Below are 23,416 nucleotides of genomic sequence, written 5' to 3' on the forward strand. Positions count from 1 at the left end.
GAGCGTTTCGGACGGAAGGACCAACGTGTGCCAGAGAGCCGGCACACACACAGGTTGACCTGCGGTCGCCATGACTTGGGCCTGCAGCCATAATCGAGCCACTCCTCCCCGGGGAAGCGCTCTCTGCCTGCCTTGGGAGCGGTGTGGATTTGTGTACCAGCTGTAGCAACCTCGAAGGTTCAAACCGATGAATGTAGAAACATCTGGGAGTTTCAGTTACCGTTTTTGTCTTCAATCAACATGGACAGAGTATTAAAGTTTCAGATATGAAAACACACAACTCAGTTGTTTTTTCGCAATGACTGGAAATGTAAAAAGTGGAGAAGGTGATCGAGAATCCTTGGGGTTGCTGTATCTTGGTGCAAATGTGGGTGAATACGGTCTGCAACTAGGAATACAAATAGAAATGGAGAGCCAGTACCCTGTGCCAATTGAGGGCTGGGACAGTCCTTGAAATCCTGTCTGTCTGCGGGCAGTGTTTGCTAGAAGACCAAAAGAACACCTGCCAGAGCACTGCTCCCACTGTTGGAGGTTGTAGAAAAAGGAAAGGTTTTAGAATCAGCTGCCACCAAATTCAGTTTCCTGGCTGTGCCTTGTCCCAGCTGAGTGACCTTGGGCAAATTGCTTAATCTGAGTGAATGTTTCCTATGTATAAAGTGAGGTTAATAATTCCTAAGTGCTGGTTTCTAGTTGAGACTTGTAGAGAATGCTTACATATGTAAAACGTGAAATGTGCTCAGTAAACACAGAAGTAGCATGATCAGTTCAATACCAAAATTTTGCTTTATTTTCTATCCTGGTGGGAAAAGTTTGTGATTTTAAAATCACAGGTAGAACGTGTTTCACAGCCCATAGCTGATTGTGTACTTTTGACAATATGTTTCTGACAAATATACTCTTGTTACTTTGGTTTGCAAACTTGGGATTTTTACCTCTCATGTTCCACGTTTAGCAGTTAACAGGCACTAGGAAGATGAAAATTGGTATTTCAGAGCTTTCAGCACATGCTGAAGCTTAATATTAGCTTTTTGTGACTCAGCTTTGATCTCCAATAGGTCAATGTCATTTGATGTTTTTTTTTTTTCTTCCCATGGTCTCCCAGCCTTGTCCCCCACTATTCCTGGGGTAGTAGTCTGGGTAGACAAAAACAGAGGGGAACTGAGTTAAGGAGAAAGGGCAATAAAATCACCAGTATGCACTGATCCTAAGAAAGTTCCCCTTGTGCCCAAACCAAAAGCTAATGAGGTGATCTTGAAGTGTAAGCTGCTGCAGGTTTATGAAAAAAAAAAAAAAAAAACATTTGATCACAGATAAATCAGCATGATCCATCCCACTAGTGCAAGGTGTCCTGAATTCATGAGGTACTTCCTGGCTGATCAGAATAATCTTTAAAAATAACTCATCTCAGGCCAGCAGCATGGAGGTTAAAGCAGCTGGATCCCAAATGGTCGGCTGTGTGGTCCAGAGTCCCAGACCCGCAGCTTGAAAAAGGCCAGGTGCATATGTGCCCAAAATCCCCAAAGAAGAAAAGATTGTGGCATGGCCATCTACCCTGAAAGGGGGGGGGGGGGATGGAGCACACACCCTGTAGCAAAAACAAAAAGAGACTAATCTTGAACACATGGAGATCCGTGCACAGCCAGGAAGTGCCGGCCACCAAGTCTGCAGCTACCTGTGGCTGTGTCCAAGACCTGGCTTCCCATGCGAGGTGGCTCACAGAGTGAACTTGACAGCCAGGCTCAGACCATGAGAGAGAGTTTCCTCTTCAGGATGCTGATTAGCACCACCTGCCTTCCAGCCAGCTCTTGATTCAGCTGTCATTGAGCTTTGAACAGTCATTCTGCTTGGACCTACCCTACCAGCCAGAGTGAGGGCAGACCAGCACAAAGGTTAAGTGTGAGAGCCCCAGAGCCAGCTTACATGGCTCCACTTTCTGGCTCTAGCCCATATTAGCTATGTGACCTTCAGACATGAAACACTTTCCCTGACTGCTTCTTCACTGGTGAAAAATGGATAGTCATTTTTACATTAAGGTTGTTTGAGTGAAACTGGTAACAGACCTGAAGGGTCTAACACAGAAACTGGCCCAGCATAGGCAGTCATTCTTAAGCTGACTTTGGCCAACTAAGTGAAAAGGGAGTGTGTTAAAAGGATCAGAAACAGGCCAGCAGGTGCCGGAGTGGTGAAGATGCTGGATCCCACATGACCAACTGAGAGATTTGCATCACAGACCCTGCAGCTTGAGAAACACGCTGGGCGGGTGTGCATGTGTGCCCAAAATCCTGAGAGGAGAATGGAAGAAAATCACAGGGGCGGGGGGGTGATTTCTCTCTCTCTCCTTCTCTCTCTGTCTCTCCCCTCCCCAGTGACCATACCTGCCCTATAACAATAAACTTAAAAAAAGAAAAAGAAAAAGAATCAGAATCTCTTGAAATCATTGGGAAATCTGGAAAAGGGAGCCGGAGGCTTCTAGAACGGACACTACAGCGCTGGTCTGATGAGGAAGCAGCTGCAGTTGCTGCTGCCGAGCACCAATCACTGCAGCTTAGTTTGTGTTGCCGCCACTTGTACACCAGGAACTCGTTCGTGTCTTGGCTACCATCACCGCAGCTACCAGTCTCTCCTCGAGTCAAAGCATCGCAAGGGTGCATCCCTGACCTGCATGACTGCCCTAGTTCAGCGAAGTCTGAGAAAGTCGGTATCATGTTTTCAGCTACTCTTAAGTGGAGGTAGGTAGTGCCCCTCATCTAGGCTCATAAAGTAGGGAACTCCTTGAATCTAGGAAAGGGCTCCGATGCCAGGCATTGAAACCTGGTTACAAATGACCAATACCACCCACAACAAAGACACCATCAATATGGAACAGTAGGAGATGTTGGGCAATGCCCTGCAGGCTTATTACAGCTCTTCCATCTATCATTGAGAGCAAAGGCCAAACACCAGGAACCCCCCCTGGGAAAGTGCTGGTTACCTGTAACGCTGCGCCAGTTCCAGACCTCCGCTCTTTCACTCAGGCACCCTGCTCGATTGTTCCGTGGGCTGGGACAGTTACCTACCCAACATGCTTCCCTTTCCCCCTTAGTGTCTGAACTGCTTTGTTACTAGGGTAGTCACAAGCCCAGCTAATAAGTTTCTACGACATAGAGGTGTGTCATGAGATGTAAGCAGAAGCCATAGGGTGGGGACTTCTGAGAATGTTCTTACATGTGCCCTTTTACTCCCCCTCCCCATTCTCTGCCTAGAATACAAATGGTGGCCAGGGCTCCAGTAGGCATCGTGTGGCAACCAACTGGAAGCCAAAGATGGCAGAGCGGAAAGACAGTAGCTGACCATTCAATGACCTATTGTACCAGCCTTGGATCATCTGATGCTTTTCTTTTCTGCTGTGGGGGGAAAACAAAACAAAAACCCTGTTTCTCTTCAGCCATTGTTTCATGCAGTCTCTGGCACTAGCAGCTGAAGGTGATTACTAATGCCAGCTGATCTCAGAGCTTCCACAGGCACTTCTCTTCTAGCAATCCAAGATGTCCTCTTCCTCTGGTGCGTAGGAAAACCCCAAGAATGCACTGGAGGCCCCAGAGCTGCTGGCCACAGTGTCAGGGGTGCAGCCAATGGACTTGGAGACAGTTTCCTGTGTGAACTCTGGGTCGAAGTGTTTCAAGTCAGCAGGTCCTGCCTGTCAGAATGAGGCAAAGATGAGAAGGAAACACCAGAAATGCCGAAGGAGCCCCAAAGCCTCCAAGACAGATGACGGGCCTTGCCTCCCAGTCATCCGGACTTAACTGTCACTTTCCCATGCATTTATCTTAGACACTTATTTTCACATATTTGATCCCTGGCACTCTCACCTGCTCATACCAACTCTCAGACCAGTCAGTTAACATATACTTACTGAGCACCCAGAAATCCCACAAGGGTATTAAAGTATGAGTTTAGTTTGGTACAAAAATCTTTTAAAATTGAAATACATGCATGGCTTTTTTCATAATAAATCTTTTGCACGAACTTTTTGAAGAACTCTCATACTATCATGTCTAAGTAATACTTGAAAACTAACTATCTGGACCATAAATCAAAGAATTACAAATTGGGACCAGGCAGCTCTATAAGGCAATCCCACATGAAAGGGTCCCCAGTTCAAGTCTGGAGACCTTCCTGAGTAAACCAGACACACAGGTGCCCATGACCTGGCGCTGGCTGAGGGGAGATCAGAGTGCCAAGACCCTGTTGGATATACACAGTCTGTTTTGCTCAGAGAAGAAATAAATAAGTAAAACTTAAAAAAAGGAAAATATATAAGAGCCAGAAGGTGACATGAAGGTTAAGGCACCAGGTCCCACGTGGCCAGCTCTACAGTTTGAGTCCCGGACCTGGGAGGTTGGAAATCACACTATGCATGTATGTGTATGTGCCCAAAATTCAAAGAGACTAGAGGAGGAGAACGTGCTGGGGGGGATGTGATTTCTCTCTCTCTCTCTCTCTCTCTCTCTCTCTCTCATTCTCTGTCTCTGGCAAGCACACACACCCTATAGCAAAAGAAAAAAGAGAGAGAGAGAAAGAAATATAAATTAAAACAGTAAGAATTTCTATTTTATATATACCAAATTTGCAAAGTAAAAAATAATAATGACAGGGACCAGCAGTTAGCGTAATGGGGCTATGTCACTGGATTCTCATGTAATTGACTGCGGTTCGAGTCCTGGGCCTGGTGACTTAAACTCACGCCGGGCGTGTGTATGTGCATGCCCAAGATCCCAAGAGGAGAATAGAGGAGAAGGGATTGCGGTGTGGCCATCCCCGCTGGGGAGTGATTTCTCACTTTCTGTCTCTCTGTCTTTCTGGAGAGCCCACACGCCCTATGGCAAAAACCTCTCCAAAAAATAATAATAATAATAATAATAAATGACACAAGCTGTAGAGGGAAAGGTGAGAACTCTGCAGCAGATACCACCAGCACGAATAAGTTGTTCTCTTTTACAGTCAGTGCATAGGCACCATGAATGGGGAACCTAAAAATGCTTGCATTCTTTGACCTGGCAATCATCTGGAATCCATCTTAAAAACTCTGGGCAAAGACCTATTCGGCTTTCTTTTGTTTGTTTGTTTTCTTTTTTTAAAAAACTTACAGTGTATGTGTGCCTGCCAGACAGAGAAAGATAAAGAGACAGAAAGCAAGAAATCACTTCCCAGGGGGAATGGCCATGCCACAGTTCTTTCTCTATTCTCCTCTCAGGATTTTGGGCATGTGTGCACATGTGCCCAGAGTGAGTTTCAAGCTGGCAGGTCCAGGACTTGAACCACAGTCAGCCATCTGGGAGTCCAGCGCCTTAACCACTATGCCACCTACTGGCCCCAAGACATATTTTTTTTGAGAGGTTTTTGCTATAGGGCACATGCTCATGCCAGAAAGAGAGAGACAGAGAGACTGAAGGTGAGAAATCACCCCCTAGGTGGGATGGCCACACTGCAATCCCTTCTTCATTCTCCTCTCAGGATCTTGGGCACACACGCACACATGCCCAGCATGAGTTTAAGCCACTGGGTCCGGGACTCAAACCACAGTTGACTACATGGGAGTGCAGTGACATAGCCATTATGCTAAGTGCTGGTCTCCCCAAGACATATTTTTAAAGAAGTTCATCAACACATTATGGTAGAGAAAAAAATGAAAATAGCCTCGCTGGACTCCCATGTAGTCGACTGCAGTTCAAGTCCTGGACCCAGTGGCTTAAACTCATGCCAGGCACACGTGTGTGCATTCCCAAGATCCCAAGAAGAGAATGGAGAAGGGATTGCGGCCTGGCCATACCCCCTAGCGGGGTGATATATCACTTTCTGTCTCTGTCTTTTTGGCACGCACACATACCCTACAGCAAAAACCTCTCAAAAAAAAAAAAAAATACACAATAGCCTGAGTTCACCATTTGGAATACGGTTGAGTAAATTACATCACCAACATAGGATTGAAATATCATGCAGCCACTAAAAATGATGTTTATAAAGTTGTCTATGACTTGGAGAAATAATGACAGGTTTTTTGTTTGTTTGTTTGTTTGTTTTAGAGATTTTCATTGTAGGGCGCGTGCGCTCGCCAGACAGACAGAGAGAGACATAGAGACAGAAAGCGAGAAATCACCCCCTAGGGGGGATGGTCACGCCGCAATCCCTTCTCCTCCATTCTCCTCTCGGGATCTTGGGCACGCACACACACGCGCCCGGCATGAGTTTTAAACCAACAGGTCCGGGACACGAATCACGATCGACTATGTGGGAGTCCAGCGACATAGCCATTACGCTAATTGCTGGTTCCCATAATGACAGTTTTTTTAAGAAGAATATTTTGTTTTAAATTTGACCAGAGAGAGTCAGAGATAGAGAGAGGGAAATTGAGAAAGGAAGTCAACAGCTCTGGGACTCAAACTGCAGTGGGCCATGTGGGAGTCCAACACCTTAACCACCACACCACCTGCTGGCCCCAATAATAATTGTTTTTCTGGCATGGTCTTGCTCTCTTTGGGGATGATTTCTCAGATGCCCTGCTCCCTCCAGCCAGTCTCTCTCCAGTAAATACACTCACGCTATAGCAAACTAAAAAAAGAAAAGAAAAGAAAAAGAAAAAACTAGAGGGCCTAGTTGTTAAGGGAGTTGGATCCCACATGGCCAACCATGGTTCAGGTTCTGCCCAGCATGCTCGAACTCTTGACAGGATGGAGAAGTAGAGGAGAGAGATTGTGGGGACGATGCCCCATTTGGGGGGGGGAGCACTTTTACCCCCACCCCCACCCCCATCTTCATCTCTCTCTGGTGAGTATGAACACCCTCTGGCAATTGAAAAAAGAAAAAAAGATTAGAAAAAAATATGTCCACAGAGGTTTCTCTTGAGCATTTCTGCCCTGCTGCTTCAAACTTCTTCATTTTACACACTTTCTACAAGGAATATATGTCATTTTTATTATCAGGAAACAAGCCTAAAAATAGAGAAAGATAAGAATAGCTCCATAGGGCTTAGCCCTGCCTGGCTATGCTACGTATCACAGAGCACTTTACAAACTTCAAAAGGCCCTGCAGAGAGGGTTATTGGTACTGAGACAAAGGGTTTCTTCTCCAAGAACAGGACTAGCAGTTACTGCTTGTGGGTTCTAGAACTCCTTCTGTCTCTAACTTACTATGTGGCCACAGACGAATCATTGAGCCTCTTAAACCCTGTATAGAGTTGTCCCAGATCCCCTCCAAGCTCCCACCACCTCCAGAAAGTCAGAATCTAGAATGCTTTAACTTCTTACCACATTTGGGTTGAAAGGTGGAGTCAGCCTCTTATGGTACAAGTCGTCCCAGTTTATGGGGCTGAAGAATACATGGTTCTTTATGTCAAGCTGCAGGAAGAAGGTGGTCTCAGAGGCGGCCTCTCCACAGGTGCTCCCACCCCATCCCTGCACCCTCCAGAGCTCCAGTTCTACTGGCAACTGGCTGGCAACTGGAAAGTAACTTGTGGTTCTGGCTGGTTTCCTGGGAAAGAGTGCTTCACAGCCAGCCAGGCCTCTCTCTCCACCGTCAGCTAGTCTCCAAACCCCTCTCCCCCACAGCATTTGTTTATTCTACAACTACTTACTGAGCACCTACACCTGTTTGGGGTGGGATGGTGTGTCACAGAAGAAGCTTGGAGACCTTAACTCTGCCTCAGTAGGTGTTGAGTGTTCCAGAATGCAAACCAGAGAAACAGGCCAAATCAACTCACTAAGGAAGGTTTGAGAAATAAAGACTCAAGGAAAGAGGCCAGAGTCCCAGAGACATGGAGTTTAGGACTCAACCCTGGGATGTGTCTGTCACTACTTCTTCCCTAATCAAAAACATGCTGGCATCACCTTCCTCCCCTCCTAGCAGGACCCTCACTCTCTCTCTATCTTCATTTTTCAAAAAAAAAAGTTATTTTCTAGGGCCACCCCGTGGCATGAAGGTTAAGGCAGCTGGATCCCACATGGCTTACTGTGCAGTTTGAATCCTGGACCTGGTGGCTTGAAGAACACACTGGGCATGTGTGTGTGTGCGCACCCAATATTGCCCTGAAAGGTTTGGAAAGTGGAGAAGGCATAACAGTGTGACAGGCCCCACAGGGTGTCGGAGTGCTTTCTCACTTTCCCTCTCTCTGGGTCTCTCTCCAGAGTGTACACATCATCAGTCAGAAGAAATAAGATTCTCTGACTGCCTGTACCCCTCATCCTCAGCAGACTGATTAAAAAGCCCAGATCCAAGATAACTCCAGAATACCCAAGAAATCAGTAACACTGGTTGTCTTTAGGTTGAGGAACCGGGTGGTGGGAGGAATGTTTTCTGGATGTTTTTGCATCCTTTAAATTTTGATCTATGTGAATGTATGACTTGTTTTAAAAATAGTGTGTATTATATAAGAGACAGGTTTCCAGGAGGGAACCTATCTCCATGGAAGCCTCTGTACTTGAAGCTGGCCAGGGATCGAGTAGGCAAATGCTCTCAAACATTGCTCACTTCACAAGGTATCTGTCCTATCGAGCTTTTGGTATAAATACTTAAAAAGCACTTACTATGTGTCAGGCACTAGTTTAAGCACTTTGTATATGTTGATTTATTTGGTCTTTATAACAAATGCAGTGCCATGATTACAGACAGGGAAACTGAGTGTCTTAAAGAGAAACTGAGCACCATGCCCATGGTCCTGCCATCATGGTGGTGGGAGGGATCTGAATCCAGATAGTCTATGTCATGGTCCCTGTGTCTTAACCACTCTGCTAGAAAAGAAGACAAATGGCTAGAAGAGAAGAGTAGTGTCACCTTCTTTTTCTTTTTCTTTTTTTTTTTTTTTTGGAGAGGTTTTTGCTATAGGGCGCATGCGCTCACCAGATGGACAGCAAGAGACAGACAGATAGAAAGCGAGAAATCACCCCCCAGGGGGGATGGCCACACGGCAATCCCTTCTCCTCCATTCTCCTCTCGGGATCTTGGGCACGCACGCACACACGCGCGGCGTGAGTTTAAGCCTCTGGGTCCGGGACTCGAACCGCAGTCGACTACATGGGGGGAGTCTAGCGACAGCCATTACATTAACTACTGATCCCAATGTCACCTTCTTTTTATAAATCCAAATTACTATATCTTCTATTGAGTAAGGAATGTAAGGTTAATTTTAGAGTGCTATTTTAATTTTTTAAAAAATCAAGAATTTGTTAAGGGAACAGACTATTAATGATTTATCTCTTTATCCCAAATGCCCAGCCAGGAGTCTGACAAGGAGGAAGTGCCCAGATAATTATGAAAAGCAAGTCCAGTCATTCTCTGCACAGCAGCCAAAAGAACCTTCTAAAAACTTAAGTCAGGGTCCAGCAGGTGGCGTGGTAGTTGAGGCAGCTGGATCCTACATGACCAGCTGTGTGGTCCAAGATCCAGACCCAGAAGCTTGAAAAACACACTGGGCATGTGTGTATGCATGCCCAAAAATCCCGGGAGGAGAATGGAGACAGGATTGTGGTATGACTATCCCCTGGGGGGGGTGATTGCTCACTTTCTCTCCTCTCTCTTTGTGTGTGTCTCTCTCTCTTTCGTTCTCTGGTGAGTACACATGCCCTGCAGTAAGCTAGAAAAAAACTTAAACTGAGTCTTGCCACTTCCCTGATCAGCACTCATCAACACACCTGAAGTGTTACCATGCCCCTTGCTCCCACAACAGGAAGCTTACACGTACTGCACCCTGTACCTGGGGGCCTCGCCCAATCTCTCTGTGATAGGCGCTTTCTCTTCCTTCAGGTCTCAGCTTCATTGTCACCTTCCTGAGCAGGCCAGTGTGAATTACCCCTCCCCCCCCACACACACACCCATTGTTTAGCTCAGTTCATTGTTCATTTCCTTCCTGGTGCTCATCATACTTCGTGGTAATTATGTATACTCTTTGCTTTCTGTGGCCTCCACCAAGCTTGCTAAGGGCAGAGACCCAGTCTATGGGATCCCTAGCACCTAGCTCAATATTACACCATAGCAGGTGCTCAGTAAAGATTGGTTGGCTGAAAGAGTTAGACAGTAGTCAGCTAAAAGCAGTAGTGAATTTCCAAACAAACAAGTTAGCCTCGCCTGGCCTTAGGGGGTAGGAAGATGTGCCTGAGCTGCCTCTGCAGGAAGCTGAGAGCCCTCTGCTGGAAGGTCACTTACAAAGTCGGCTTTGGAGCCCAGCCGTTGCCTCTGGTCCTTGTGGAGAAGGCCTTGCAGGAGGTCACAGGCAGCCACTGTCCGGCCCCCCGGGATCTGTAGTGGCTGGTGTAAAATGTTCTCATACATCTGAGAAATGTCTGGGTTGTAGAAGGGCGGCTGGAGAGAGAAGGAGAGAGCTGGAGGATGACACATGCTCAACGGGGCACAGGTCAGAAGGAGACTCAGAGCATTCTAGGTAGCTAAGAGAGCTCGGCCAGACCATGTCTTACATAATGGCTCACGTGGCAGGTTGGACAGCCAGGGCCTCAAGGCTTTCAGCACAGTGGAAAGGGCTACTGGGAAGGCCAGATATCTCCTCCCACCAGTATGACCTTACCAAGCTTCCCCATCTCTTAACCTGGTTTGTGCACCGTCTTTAGACTTTCACCTCTATTTGATCCCAGCCTCATCACCATCCTTTGACAGAAGCAGTAGCTTTCAGATGAGAAGACAAGGCTCGAGGGATTAAGCCACATAGAGGACAGACCCACCCCAGCTCTACCCAAAGTCAGATGTCTCTCAGATGGCGACACCACACTCACCAGGCCATGTAGCATCTCGTAGATGACTGCCCCCAAACACCACCAGTCCACTGCCCGGTCGTAAGGCTCTTTACGAAGCACTTCGGGAGCCAAGTACTGTTAGAAAGAAAGGCACTCATCTGAGAGACCCTCAGCCTCAGTTGCCCCCTCTGTAAAGGAGGAGAAAGACCATTGATGCTTGATCTTGCTGTCATAGCCACGTGGCCGTGCATGTTAATTGAGCATCCATTCATGTGAGGCCCTTGGCTGGGGACACAGAGAAAATTAGGCAGGACTGCCCTACATAGTCACACATGCCATGCACTACAAAAAAGTACCAGCCGAAGAGGTGAGGAAGCTCTGTTTCCAGCTATGACCCATTCACCAAGCTATAACTCTAGTTCAGAGAAATATCCGGCACATGTGTGTATATTCCCAAAATCCCGAGAAGAAAATGGAGGAAAAGATTATGGCGTGGCCATCTTCCCTGGGAGGGTTTTCTCATTTTCCCTCTGTCTCTCTTCAGTAAGCTCATGCACCCTATAGCAAAAACCTAAAAAATAATAATAAAAAAATAAATAAAGCTGTACTTTTTTTTCTTTTTTTCTTTTTTAAAGAGGTTTCTGTCTTATGGCACATGTGCTCACCAGAGAGAGAGACAGAGAGAAAGAGACAGTGAGAAGGAAAGTGAGAAATCACCCCCCTAATGGGGATGGCCACACCACAACCCCTTCTCCTCCATTCTCTTCTCAGGATCTCGGGTGCGCACACACATGCCTGGCACGATTTTCAAGCTACCAGGTCTGGGACTCAAACCACAGTCAGCCATGTGGAAATGCAGTGTAACTGCTACGCCATTTACTGGCTCCAAAAGCTGTACTTTTTTCTGACCAGCTTGCCCTGAGGGAGTTCCTTCTTCTATTACTAATTTGGACCAAGGCATCCAAGGGGCTGTCAGTATCCTGGGAGCAGTGTCACAGCGCAGGGGCAGACAAGTGGAGAGGGCATAAGTAAAGGTGGCACCTACTTGTGCTGAACGCCTTAGTGACAGGGCAGAGGGTCAGGAAGAAGAAGGTGACACTTGAGTTCACGTGACAGATGAACACACGCCATGCATGCATGCCTTGCATAAGGAGAGGACCTGAACTGTGCTGCCTGCTGACCTGAGGGCTTGGTGACCTCTTAGCTGGGTGTGTGTGCCACTGAAGAGGGGGTGGCAGCAGGTAGAGCTAACTTGAGAGCCCGAGTGGGTCTCCAAAAGGCAGATCGCATGGACCTGAGCCCTGCTTAGCGTGTGTCTGCAGGTAAGTCGTTTCGCCTCCAGAACCCTGGTTTCCTCATCTACAAGAGGATGAAGCAGAATCCCTCCTGGGACTGTTTTAAGGATGTGCCATGGCTGGATGATGTTGCAGTGGTGGGACACGAAGCTCTGTGAAGCAATTCTACATGGGACAGTTCCCAGTTCTAGTCCAGAGACCTCCCTGAGTATAGCAGGTACATGTGTACCCATGATCTGACACTGGCTGAAGGCTGGGGTGGACTGTGGCATTAGACTCTGTTTAGGGTGATGTCTCTCTTTCTCTCTTTCTCTCTCTCTGTCTCTCCTCCATTTCCTTCACTCATGGAAGAAATAAATAAATAAACTTTTTTGTTGTTTTTAAAAGGAAATGTGTTGAGGCCAGCAGGTGGGGTGGTGGTTAAGGCACTGGATCCCGCATGGCCAACTCTGCAGTTAGAGTCCTGGACCTGGCTTGAGAAATACACTGGGTATGTGCGTGCACTCGCGTGTGTGTGTATGCCCAAAATCCCATGGGGAGAATGGAGGAAAAAAGATTGTGGCCATCCCCCCTAGGGGGTGATTTCTCACTTTCCCTCCCTCTCTGTCTCTCTCTGGTCAGCACCCTATGGCAAAATATCTAAAAACAAAACAAAATAAAACAAAAGGTTATGTGCTAATCTACAGTCAGGCCCTCAGATGATGGGACAACTGTGCTTGCTTGTCTGTGCTCCCTGACCCCAGGGCAGTGATAAGTCACAGAAGTGTTATGTTGGGGCCACGCGTCTTCTGCGTGAACCAGTGTCCACATCCCCTGTGACCCTCCCCTGGCAGTGTCCTAGGAAGAGATGACTGGGCTGTCAGACAGCGACGCCCCACTCTAGGGGACCAGTTTTGTCCAGTGAACGTCTTTTCCCAGACGATGTCCCTTGCTCAGAGAGGCCACCTGCCCAGCAGAACAGAACAGAATGAGGTGAGCTCTGGGATCCAGCTCTTCAAGCATGTAGAGAAAGAGCAGCTAAAGTCCTACCCATGCCAGGTGGGAGGAACTCCACAGATCTGCTGCCTCAGCCCTCTGCCCCTACCATGATGTCTGCCAAGTCACTGGGGACCCCCTTTGGGTTCAGGGTCCAAGGTCTAAGGCTGGTGGGAGCTCAATGAAAGATTTTTAACTCTGGGGCTTCAGGGAGGCCTTGGCTGGACAGACATGTGTGAGTAACTGCTGAGACCCGCAAGTTTTAACCCTCCAGGCTCCTGCCGGCCAGAAGAAAAGGGAGACCTATGTTTTATACTTGCGAATGCTGATTTTTTCAAAAAAGTCCATTCATTAGATTTCTTCCATGAATGAGAGAAACAGAGAGAGAAAGAGACAGACAGCACCCCCAGTAGGGGTCTCGAAGCCTCCATTCACCCCCAGCTTCAGCCAAGCCCTGAATGTGGGCGTGAACACTCTGCATATCAGGGAGGTCCCCCTATCCGAAATGGGAGCCCTCCCACGTAGGCCAGCCTTCCAGAGTGTTGTGTTTTTCTGCTGCGGCACCCTGAGCCCTGATCCTAACTCCTTGGCCAGGTCCTCCTCCACATGGACTTCACCAGGCAAGGCAGTGCTGTCCAGGACAGTAGCCACTGGCCACAGCTGGCTATCAAACGTTTAACATGACGGGCTGACTTGAGGTGGGCTCTAAGTGTAAAATACAAGCCAGACTTCAAAGACTGGGTTAGAAAAAGAGAAGTAAAATATTTTAGCAATTTTAATATTGATTGTATATTGGAAGGAGAATATTTGCTGTGTATTCGACTAAATAAAATATATTATTAAAATTAATTTCACCGCTCACCAGAGAGAAAGAGAAACAGAGACAGTGAGAGAGAAAGTGAGAAATCACCCCCCAGGAGGGATGGCCCACCACAATCTCTTCTCCATTCTCCTCCTTGGATCTTGGGCACACATGCAAATGTGCCCAGCATGATTTTCAAGCCAACACTGTGGTTGGCCGTGTGGGATCCAGTTCCCCTAACCACAGAGCCACAGGGCCGGCCCTCTGTTTCTATTTCTATTGGACAGCATTGCTGTGCAGGTTCACTAACAGCTAGCCAGCTAGGTCTTGGTAGCCCTAGAGCTGGTGCCTACCTTACACAGGTGCAGAAACCAAGGCTCAGTGAACAGTCAGCTCAGGTGAAGTGCTTGGATCTGAGGAGCAAGTCCCTCAGCTGTAACCTCCTCAGATCAGGAGCTGTGGCCTCAGTCACTGGTGGTCTGCCCTCTCCTGGCTTACGCTTACCTCGGGGGTGCCACAGAACGTGGATGTGGTCTCCTCAGGCTCTACACCTTCCTTGCAGAGGCCAAAATCTGTCAGCACCACATGTCCCTGAAGATGAGGGAAAGCAGGGACAAGTGAGTGATCTGATCCAAGATGGCCGGCCCCAGCCCCCCGATCAGATGCTACATGCCAGGGCAGCAGCTGTGGGGCCTGATGGCTGGGCACAGGCTGAAGGCTCCACTCAGATTCAGGGCTCCTAGACTGGGCCCAAGGTGGCGACACGATGTCCCACTTCTCTGCCCCCTAGCTCGTCCCAGACTCAACTCACCCCATAACAGTGGCAGCTCTGGGATGTTCTTGCTAGGCAGCATTCCCCTTAATAGAGAGCTGGGGGCTCAGAAAGCAACCACCCCTTTGGGTGGTAGCCAGGTGGGAGGGTGGAGTGAGTGGATACTGCCAGGGTCCACCCAGATCCCTTCTTCCAGACCTGCATGCCCACCCCCTGCTGCTGGGACACAGTCCTCACCCAGTAACATCCCCTCCCTGGTCACTGCAGGGGCACAAAGACCCAGCCTCCCTGCCTCAATCTGGGACAATCCCAAAGAGCCATCTCAGCATGGCCTCCCCACATCTAAGACCAGCTAAGGCCTCCCTCACAGCACAGCCAGACAGACAATCCTGTCTTCTTCATCCCCTAAAGTGTGCCTTTTGAGACCCCTAATAAACCCCTGTACTCACCTCTGCGTTTCTGAGTCTGTTTCCGGGAAATGCAGTCTAAGACATGGGAGGCTATAAAAACCATTGGCCTGCTCCTGGCTCTGCCTTGCATGGATTCCATACACACATGCACGTACACACATGCATAGTCATGTGCGCACACAACACACATACATAAAATGTTTGTGGAAAATGTGTGTCATGAAAACTATACATGGATTTCAATATCTTTTGCACCAAAACCAATATTTAATTCCATTTTTTCATGAACTTTTTGAAGTCCTCTTGTATGCATGTGTACACACCTGAACACATGTATTTGAATGCATCCTTTACTCATATATATGCCTATACAATGCATGTACACTCATGCACACAGACTCACGATTAGTACACATGCACAGCCATGCCAATACACATGTGTGCACATACTCAACCAACCTGACAGTCCAAGAGAATGTTCTCTGGTTTCAGGTCCCTGCAGAGAATAGAGCAAAGGGGCCATATGGTGGCACAGTGGTAGATTGCAGTGCTCTGTGAGGCACCCACATGGGAAGGTTCCTGGTTCAAGTCCAGGGATCTCCCTGAGTACACCAGGCATACGAGTGCCCATGATCTGGGTTGGGCGTGAATCACAGCCTCAGGACCCTGTTGGAAGTGCTCTCTCTCTTTCTCTCTTACTCCTGGAAGATATAAATGAATTTCTTAAAAACCTTAATAAAATTGGGTCAGCCCATACTGTGGTGGTAAAGACATCTGGATACCACATGGCCAACTGCAAGGCCCCAGTCCTGGACCTGGTGGCTTGAAATACATGATGGGTGTGTGTGTGCGCCCACACTCCTGACAGAAGGGAGAGATGGAGGAGAGGGGACTGTGGTGTGACCATGCCAAATGAGGGTGCTTTTTTGTTTTCGCTCTCTGGTAAATGTGTCCTCTGGCAAATTAAAAACAAAAACAAAACAAAACTTAAATTTTAAAAAGAAAAGAGCTCTGGGTGTTCCCGGCATTCAGTGAGGGCAGTTGGAGACGAGGGTCCTGGTGGAGGACTCTTTCTGGAGGCTTCAGCTAGCCGAGGGAGGGGAAGGAGGAGCCCTAGCCTTACCCCAGCTGGTGGGCCCTCTCCAAAGGACCAAGTTCACCAGGAGTTCATCAGGAAATAGGGGTCCACCCAACCCCTGGAGTCTGGAGCAAGAAGGGCAAGGCCTGGCTCTGAGCCGCAGGCCGGCCTCACCTGTAAATGATGTTGAGGGAGTGCAAGTAGCCGATGGCGCTGGCCACCTCTGCGGCATAGAACCTGGCCCGGGGCTCCAGGAACCGGCGCTCCCGCTGCAGGTGGAAGAAGAGCTGGAAGGGAGGAGGAAAGTGAGAGAAGCGCCTGCAGACTGGGCACTCCCAGGGCGGAGCAGGGGCCTGTGCAGCCAGCCTGGCTCCCCCCTTGCCGGGCTGCAGTGTACTTATACCAGGGAGGCACATGGCCCCCCGCCCTCAGAGCAGTCTCAGGGTGGAAGGTTAACTAGTATTGATTAAGCATCTACTGTGTGCTACACTCCAAGGCAGGCCCTTGCACATTTCTTATCTCATTTAATCCCTGTGACAACCTTCAAAATAGCGAATCTGATGCCAGTTTTATGTAAGAAGAAATGGGGAGGGGTCAGAGCAGTAAAGTGACTTGTCCAAGGTCACATAACTCTCAGTTAGCAAAGTTGGGATTTAAACCTGGGTGGTTCAAAGATGAGCTTTTCTTTCAACTCAAGCGATATGATGATTAAGGCAGTCAAACCAAGGTTAGAGCTGCCCAGGGGCCAATCACTTGGTATGTTTTATAGTCATGAAAAGGCCTTCGCTTAGGGATGCAGGGCAAAAACTCCCTTCTTGGCCTTAGATAGAAGAGCCTGAGGTCACACACGTTAAATACAGGGTCACTGAGCGAAGCACCACTAAATGTCACCTCCTTTCCCAGAGAGACAGAGGAAAGTCCAGAGGGAGCCCAGTTTGTCTCAGCTGTGTGTCTGGGTCCCCAGGTAGCTCTGGTCCATTTCCCACAGTGACTGAGTATTCATCGGTGGCCTACGATATAAAATGGGAGTGCTGATCACAGAGCCCCCTTAGCATTAGCCTTCCCACATCTGAGAAGCATGTCTGTGGAAAGCAAGAGAGTGTTATGCGGTCCAGTAGATGGCATAATGGTTATGTCACTGGACTCCCAAGTAGTCAATTGCAGTTCAAGTCCCAGACTGGGCGGCTTTAACCTCACGCTGGGCATATGTGTGTGCATGCCCAAAATCCTGAGAAAAGAATGGAAGAGAAGGGATTGTGGCATGACCATCTCCCCTGGCGGGTGATTTCATGCTTTGTCTCTTTGTCTCTATCTCTCCGGCCAGCGTATGCACCTTATAGCAAACATCTCTCTCAAAAAAAAAAAAATAAAGAAAAAGAAAGCGTTATGACTGGGAGGCAGACCTTGAGGACATGACTTATCTCTTTCAGCCTCAGTTTCTTCAGCCACAAAATGGGCGTGTGGTAAGGAAGAGGTGAGATCTTTCTAGAACTTGGTACAGAGTGGGCATGTGGGATGAGCCTGTCCCAGCCAGCAGCACCAGGGAGTCTCCCCGTGGGCCCACTCACCTCTCCCCCGTTGACATAGTCCAGCACAAAGTAGAGCTTCTCGGACGTCTGGAAGGAGTAGCGCAGGCCCACAAGGAAGGGGTGCCGCACGTTCTTCAGAAGCACACTGCGCTCCGCCATGATGTGGCTCTGCTGTGGGGTCACACAGGCAGGGTCACAGCCCTCACAGCCCCTTTCATCCTGGCACAGCCACATGGCCTCACTAGTGAGGGTTGTTTTGACTAGAGATTTCTCATACCCTTGCTCAAATACCCGCAGTGGCTCCCTATTGCCCTCAGAGCCTGGCCCAGCCTCCTAGCCTAGTGTTCAGGGCTCAGCATGGTCAGCCTCATCCCCAGCCACTCCATGGTGGCACGGTTCCAGCTCCTAGATCAGAAACCCCTGCCCCTGGGTGAAAAGCAAAGCGTATACGGTGACCACATAGAACAGCCCCAAGGAAGGTCTCTAAGAGAAGCCACACGGGACCCACCTTCATGCCTTTCCCTGCCTGGATGTTCCATCTCTTTTCAGAGCATTGCTATCCTACTATTAAGGCCAGCGGCAAGGTTGCCTCCCTCAGGAAGCCCGCCCCTACAACATCCTTGTTAATATTAATCACTGTCTCCCAAGTTCATATTTAATCTTCTCTTTGTGCCTGCTCTGTCTTACTAGTGGGGTTGCGTGTTAAAGAGACTCTTGTCAGCTGAGTTACTGAGAAATCTAGGAGGGCCTTGGCTTGAAGGGCCTCTGGAGAGTACAAAGAGTGCCTTCCACATTGCACAGGCCAGGAGCCTGGCACAGGGAGAAGGCAGAAGGCTGGACGTCCTGTATCTCCAGCATAGAGGCAGAGACCAGGACCAGGCTTCCTGCAGGCGCTAAGGAAGAGGTGGCTTGACTTGCCTTCCTTGAGACAGGTCAGCATTGTGGGTACCCCAGCCCCTGCTATGACTACCCAGCCTCATGGACTCCTCAGAGGGGGCCCCATCTTTGGAGGCCACCCAAGATTGGGGTCAAGAAGCAGGTGAGGAAATGCCATGTCTGAGCTGGTACCTCTTTCTTCTTGAGGATGGACTTTTTCTGCAGCACCTTCACTGCGTAGAATGTCCCATCGGACTTGCGCTTGGCCAGCAGGACCTGGGTGAAAGCACACATGCAAAGCCCATGCATGACTCTGGATTTCCTGATAACAGCACAGGAAGGGACATGTGTTCCTTCTGCAAGCATGAGAACCCTCTCTGCTCATGCAAGTGACAGGCCTGGGGTGAGGGAGGCTGCAGAAGGGGAGACATGCTTCCGGCTTTCCCAAATTCACTCACCTTCCCGTAGTTCCCCTTGCCAATGACTTTGAGGAAGTCGAAGTCTGTAGGCCGGGCACTGGGAGATGAGGCAAGGAAATTGATTAGCATTTGCAAGGCTAGGAAGCCCAGTGCCTGACAGCAAACCCAGGTTTTATTATTTATTTTTTTTTTTTTTGGCTAGAGAGAGGCAGAGAGAGGGAGAGGAAAAAGCACTCCCAACCCCATAGGGCAAGGTCACATTGCAGTCCCTTCTCCGTTTCTCCATCCTGTTGGGATTTGGGGCGTGTATATACACGTGCTCAGTACATACATGAATGACTAGGGCCAGGACTTGAACCGCACAGTTGGCCATGTGGGATCAGCTGCCCTAACCACCAGGCAACAAGGCTAACCCCCAGGCTTCTTTTTAGTCTTAGAGCTGAGAAATACAGAACACCTTCCAAGAGCCAACGCACCTCTTCTCTTAAGAATATCACATTTTCCCAGCCAAGAGAGGGCTTGGAAGACTCACCTCCACCCCAGGGAAGCATACATTCAAGTTAGCAACGATCCAATAAGAGATGAAAAAAGACAGCATGCATGCAAGGCCTTCTAGAAGGCCTCAAAGTCTGGGAAGGGCCCGAAGAAAAGGGGAGGGTAGCTAACAATGCAGATATGTGGAGGCATTCCAAGCAAAGGGCTCAGCATGGGCAAGAGCTATCTGGGTTTAGACAGCAGAGGGTCTTGGACGCTAGACCAGAGAATTTAAATTTTATGTCCAAACAAGGAGAGCCCATTGTGAGAGGAGCCAGGTAGAAAGTTGCTTGAGAGACCAAAACTCACTTTGGGTTGGCTGAAGGCCCCAGGTTGATGTTCCCATTGGCTCTTGAGAGCTAAAGACATTGAAAGACAGAGGTGATTAAGGTGAGCAGGTCTCTGCTCGTTGGCCCCCTCCCTTTCCTCTGGCCTGGGCCTAATCCTTTCTCCACCATCTCTCCTAGCCTCCTGCCTTCCTGCCTTGTTTCTTTCCACCGGTCCACCCACTTATCCACCCCACCTCTCCACCCGCCCATCCACCTACCCGGCATCATCTCACCTGCTCCTCACAGTAGTCTTGGGAGGCTGCTGCCTGCTGTGCCAACGGTAAGGTTAGGAAACTGAGGCCCAGAGAGGAGCTTCCCAAGATCTTGTTACCGGACCTGCAACTGGTCCTGTGATAGAGTTCCTCTGATCTTTCTTGTTGCTCAGCTAGTCTCGCACCCGATCAGCCTGGGAGTGGAACCCAGGTGTCCTCTCAATCAAAACCAATTTTTCTACCCCATCTACTTCTTAAAGCCCTGGCCCAAATCTCTCTCTGTTTACCTTGCAAACAGCCTACTTCTGTGAGCTCATAGTGACCCCTGGGGGACCATTCCTGGTCTGGGACAGTCCCTGGGCTGGCCAGTGTCTATAGATTTCCTCAGCCTTGGGAGGAAGTGAGTCCCTGGTGATGGGTGGGACACCAATAACTACTGACCTGTGGACTGGGGGTCCCGGCTGGGCTGGAGTCCATCCCGTTGCAGTGATCAGGTAGGCTCTGGCAGCACAGGGAGGAACAGGTGTGAAAGGCAGGGGTTGAGGACTTAGCTACACCTGTCAAGGACTTCAGGCACCTGCCTTCTCCATCCTCCCCACCTTCAAGCACCTGCTAGAGCCTGACTGGCTCCTACCCAAGAGGCCAGCAACTCCTACATGGATAGGATAAGAAATGATCTTGCCTAGACCCAGTCTTTCCAGCCAAAGATCTCAGGAGGGATGGAGGGGCATGGTCAGGGCTGGCCCTTCCTAGGCCGAGTCTTCTCAAGGGATGGGGACAGCCAGGACAGCTCTAGAAGTCTAGGATGCCCAGGGCTGGGTGGGGAGCCTGAAGCCCAGAAAAGAATTCCCTAGGCCCATACCGTTGGTGAAGGCTAGGCAGGCTTCCCAGGCCCCGTTATGGCCCTGTTGGCAACTCTGAATTTCTGTGGGCAGTCCCAGCTGGGATCTGTGCTTTTATCTCCTTGCCACAGAGACTTCTGCCCAATGCCCCAGGAACTGCAGCTGCCCTCGGCGCCGTGGGCCAGAGCTACAGGGAGACCTGAGACTGGCCTTGTTTCTCTGACATCAGGCAGTGAAGGCCATGATCGGCTGATTTAAGCAGCCAGGAGCACAGTGTCTTTCCTGCTTCTGCCCTGAAGGGTAGGAAGCTGGGGTTCCAGATCCTGGCTCAAGGTGCTCAGACCCCCATAGCTCCTTCTCTGCTTGGAAGTCAAGGCTAAGGTCTGAGAGCTCACCCAAGAGCCTGGGCACTACTGGACACTGTGCATCTTAAGACCATAGTCTTGGCAGCTGTGGAGCCTGGACATCTTTACAAGGACAGTCCTGGAGGCACCACCCCCATGTCCTTCTTGGGGGAAGGGAAGGGATCCTCCAGCTAGGCTGCTCTGAGAATCTCAGCCCTGCCAAGCTGCAGATCTGCCTGAATAAGAGTGCGGCCTGGCCTCAGCCAGTGCCCATCAGCCTGTGCCCCTGCAGACAGCACACACACTGCCACACCCTCTCCTGGGTGGACCCTGAGGGCCCTTTGGCCAGGCCTGGTTTCCCCTGCCCCACATACCTGGACAGCCTGAGGAGAGGCCTCTGGGAGAACCAGCAGTTGGAGCCGAAGACTGGCAGTGACAAGAGAGCTTCTCTGTTCTCCCAACAAGGGCTGGAGTGTCTGTGCCTGGTGCCGGCCTGGCCCCAGCACAGAGCTCGGAACTCCCAGCAAGCGAGGGGCTGGTTGATGTCACGTGGATCCAGCGGAGCTTAGGACATCATCTCCCCCTGGGGGTGGGGTGCAGGATGTGGGCAGCCCTGAACGGCCCTGAAGACCCTGGGGCTGGTCGGAACGTGCTGACTGGGTCAGGGTGTTCGGTGTGTATTTTGTGCATACATTTGCTTTGGTGCATGTCTGTCTGGCATGTCAGGGCAGCTCTGTATTTCAGGTATGTGTGTCGGCGTGTGAGTCGGCATGTAGATGACCCATGAATGTATTAGTGCAACTTGGTCTGTACCTTTACATTGACATGTGTCTGTGTGTCTGTAACTGTGCACCGCTGTGTTTTTCGGTGTCTGTGGTGTGGGCGTGGACATGCTTCAGAGTGTCCCTGTGTAGTATGCGTCAGTGTGTATCTTTATTGACACTAATGGGCTAGTGTCAGTGTGCACTGTGTGGGGTGTGAATCCTCATGTGTGTGTTTATGTGTGTCTTCAGATGGGTGTGGGTGTCTACTAATGTGTGTGACCGTGTGACACATGGCCATGAATAGGCACATCATTGTGGGTCCGTGTTCATACTGGTGTGCATCATTCAGTTTCCGTGTGTGTCTAAGTCTGTGTGCATGTGCATGTGTAGGGGTCCTGTCTGAAAGAAGATTTCGTCCCTGGGATCCATCCCTGTGTAGACCACATGGGACTGAAGAAGAGCCCTTCACTTCCCAAGAAGCTGCAGCTCTTTCAGAGGAAACTGGAGCCTGGTGTCTGGCTCAGTCCAGCTGTCCTTGGTCTTTGACTGCTGAGCATGTGACCCTTTAGGCCTTACCCTGCTGCCCTCAAGGGCTCTGGGCAGGCTGGCTGGCTCAGAACTCTCTTGCTGTGTAAGAAACAGGGTCCTGGCAGGCACCTGGACTCATGAAGGCCTTGCTGCCTGGTGTGACCATTAGGTACTCCCTTCCTCTCCCCAGGAGTTCAATGAGGTGGGCAGGTATTCCTGGGAACAAGGGGTTAATGGACCCAATACAGTCCTTGTAGTTCTAGAACTTTCTGTGTGGCCATACTACACTACAGGGGAGGGACCCATGGGGCTGTTGTCAAGGGAGTGGTCGGGGAGGGAACTGAGCCCTGTGACTATAGGCTCTCTGTGCGCTCTGAAATGCAGGAGACCCAGAGTGCTGGCCAAAGGAAACCTTAGTGAACAATATCAGAGCCTTCCATCTTTCAGCAAACTAGAAATGTTGAACTGATACAGATCGGCAGGGTGTCTGTAAACAAAACACGTACATACCCAGGACAAGGGCATTTCTTTTCAATAACAAGACCCTGACGAGGCCTCCTTTTCACCAGTACTATCTATAACAGTAAAACAGCAGTGGCAACAATAACCCAAAGGTCCCACCACAGGGCACTTTGGAATATCCGCCACAGTCATAGCTCCCTGTCCTCATCTCACACGCCTGTCTAGGTACCGTCCCACTGGCCCATTTCCCTTTTCAGCTGAACTCCTCAGAATAGTTGCCAGGGGAACCAGCAGTTAGCGTAATGGTTATGTTGCTGGACTCACACGTAGTCAACCGCGGTTCGCGTCCCGGACCCGGTGGCTTAAAACTCACGCTGGGCACATGTGCGTATGTGCCCAAGATCCCGAGAGGAGAATGGAGGAGAAGGGATTGCGGTGTGACCATTCCCCCTGGGGGGTGATTTCTCGCTTTCTGTCTCTCTGTCTCTCTCTGTCTGGCGAGCGCACGCACCCTATAGCGAAAACCTCTC

The 23,416-nt window shown here is 49.6% G+C and overlaps 1 protein-coding gene across 2 annotated transcripts; it reads right to left on the reverse strand.

The window, feature by feature from the left end:
• Window positions 1–2,665: 2,665 nt before the first annotated feature.
• Window positions 2,666–23,212, reverse strand: SGK2 (serum/glucocorticoid regulated kinase 2). Of its 2 annotated transcripts, none has more exons than XM_006147583.3 (13): window positions 21,507–23,212; window positions 20,388–20,447; window positions 19,715–19,764; window positions 18,911–18,968; window positions 18,645–18,728; window positions 17,616–17,744; window positions 16,222–16,334; window positions 15,429–15,465; window positions 14,292–14,378; window positions 10,755–10,850; window positions 10,174–10,329; window positions 7,284–7,373; window positions 2,666–3,676 (listed from the first exon to the last, which is right to left on the reverse strand). In XM_006147583.3, exons 2-13 carry the CDS (start codon window positions 20,421–20,423, stop codon window positions 3,512–3,514), a joined length of 1,101 nt encoding a protein of 366 aa, XP_006147645.1. In that variant the 5' UTR covers window positions 20,424–20,447; window positions 21,507–23,212; the 3' UTR covers window positions 2,666–3,511. The 2 variants fall into 2 exon arrangements, with proteins under 2 accessions (XP_006147645.1, XP_006147646.1); XM_006147584.3 differs by having other exon boundaries at window positions 17,616–17,747; window positions 21,507–23,211.
• Between the last annotated feature and the right edge of the window lie 204 nt (window positions 23,213–23,416).

This window comes from Tupaia chinensis, unplaced genomic scaffold, assembly GCF_000334495.1.
Source record: "Tupaia chinensis unplaced genomic scaffold, TupChi_1.0 Scaffold000216_1, whole genome shotgun sequence".
Lineage (NCBI taxonomy): Eukaryota > Metazoa > Chordata > Mammalia > Scandentia > Tupaiidae > Tupaia > Tupaia belangeri.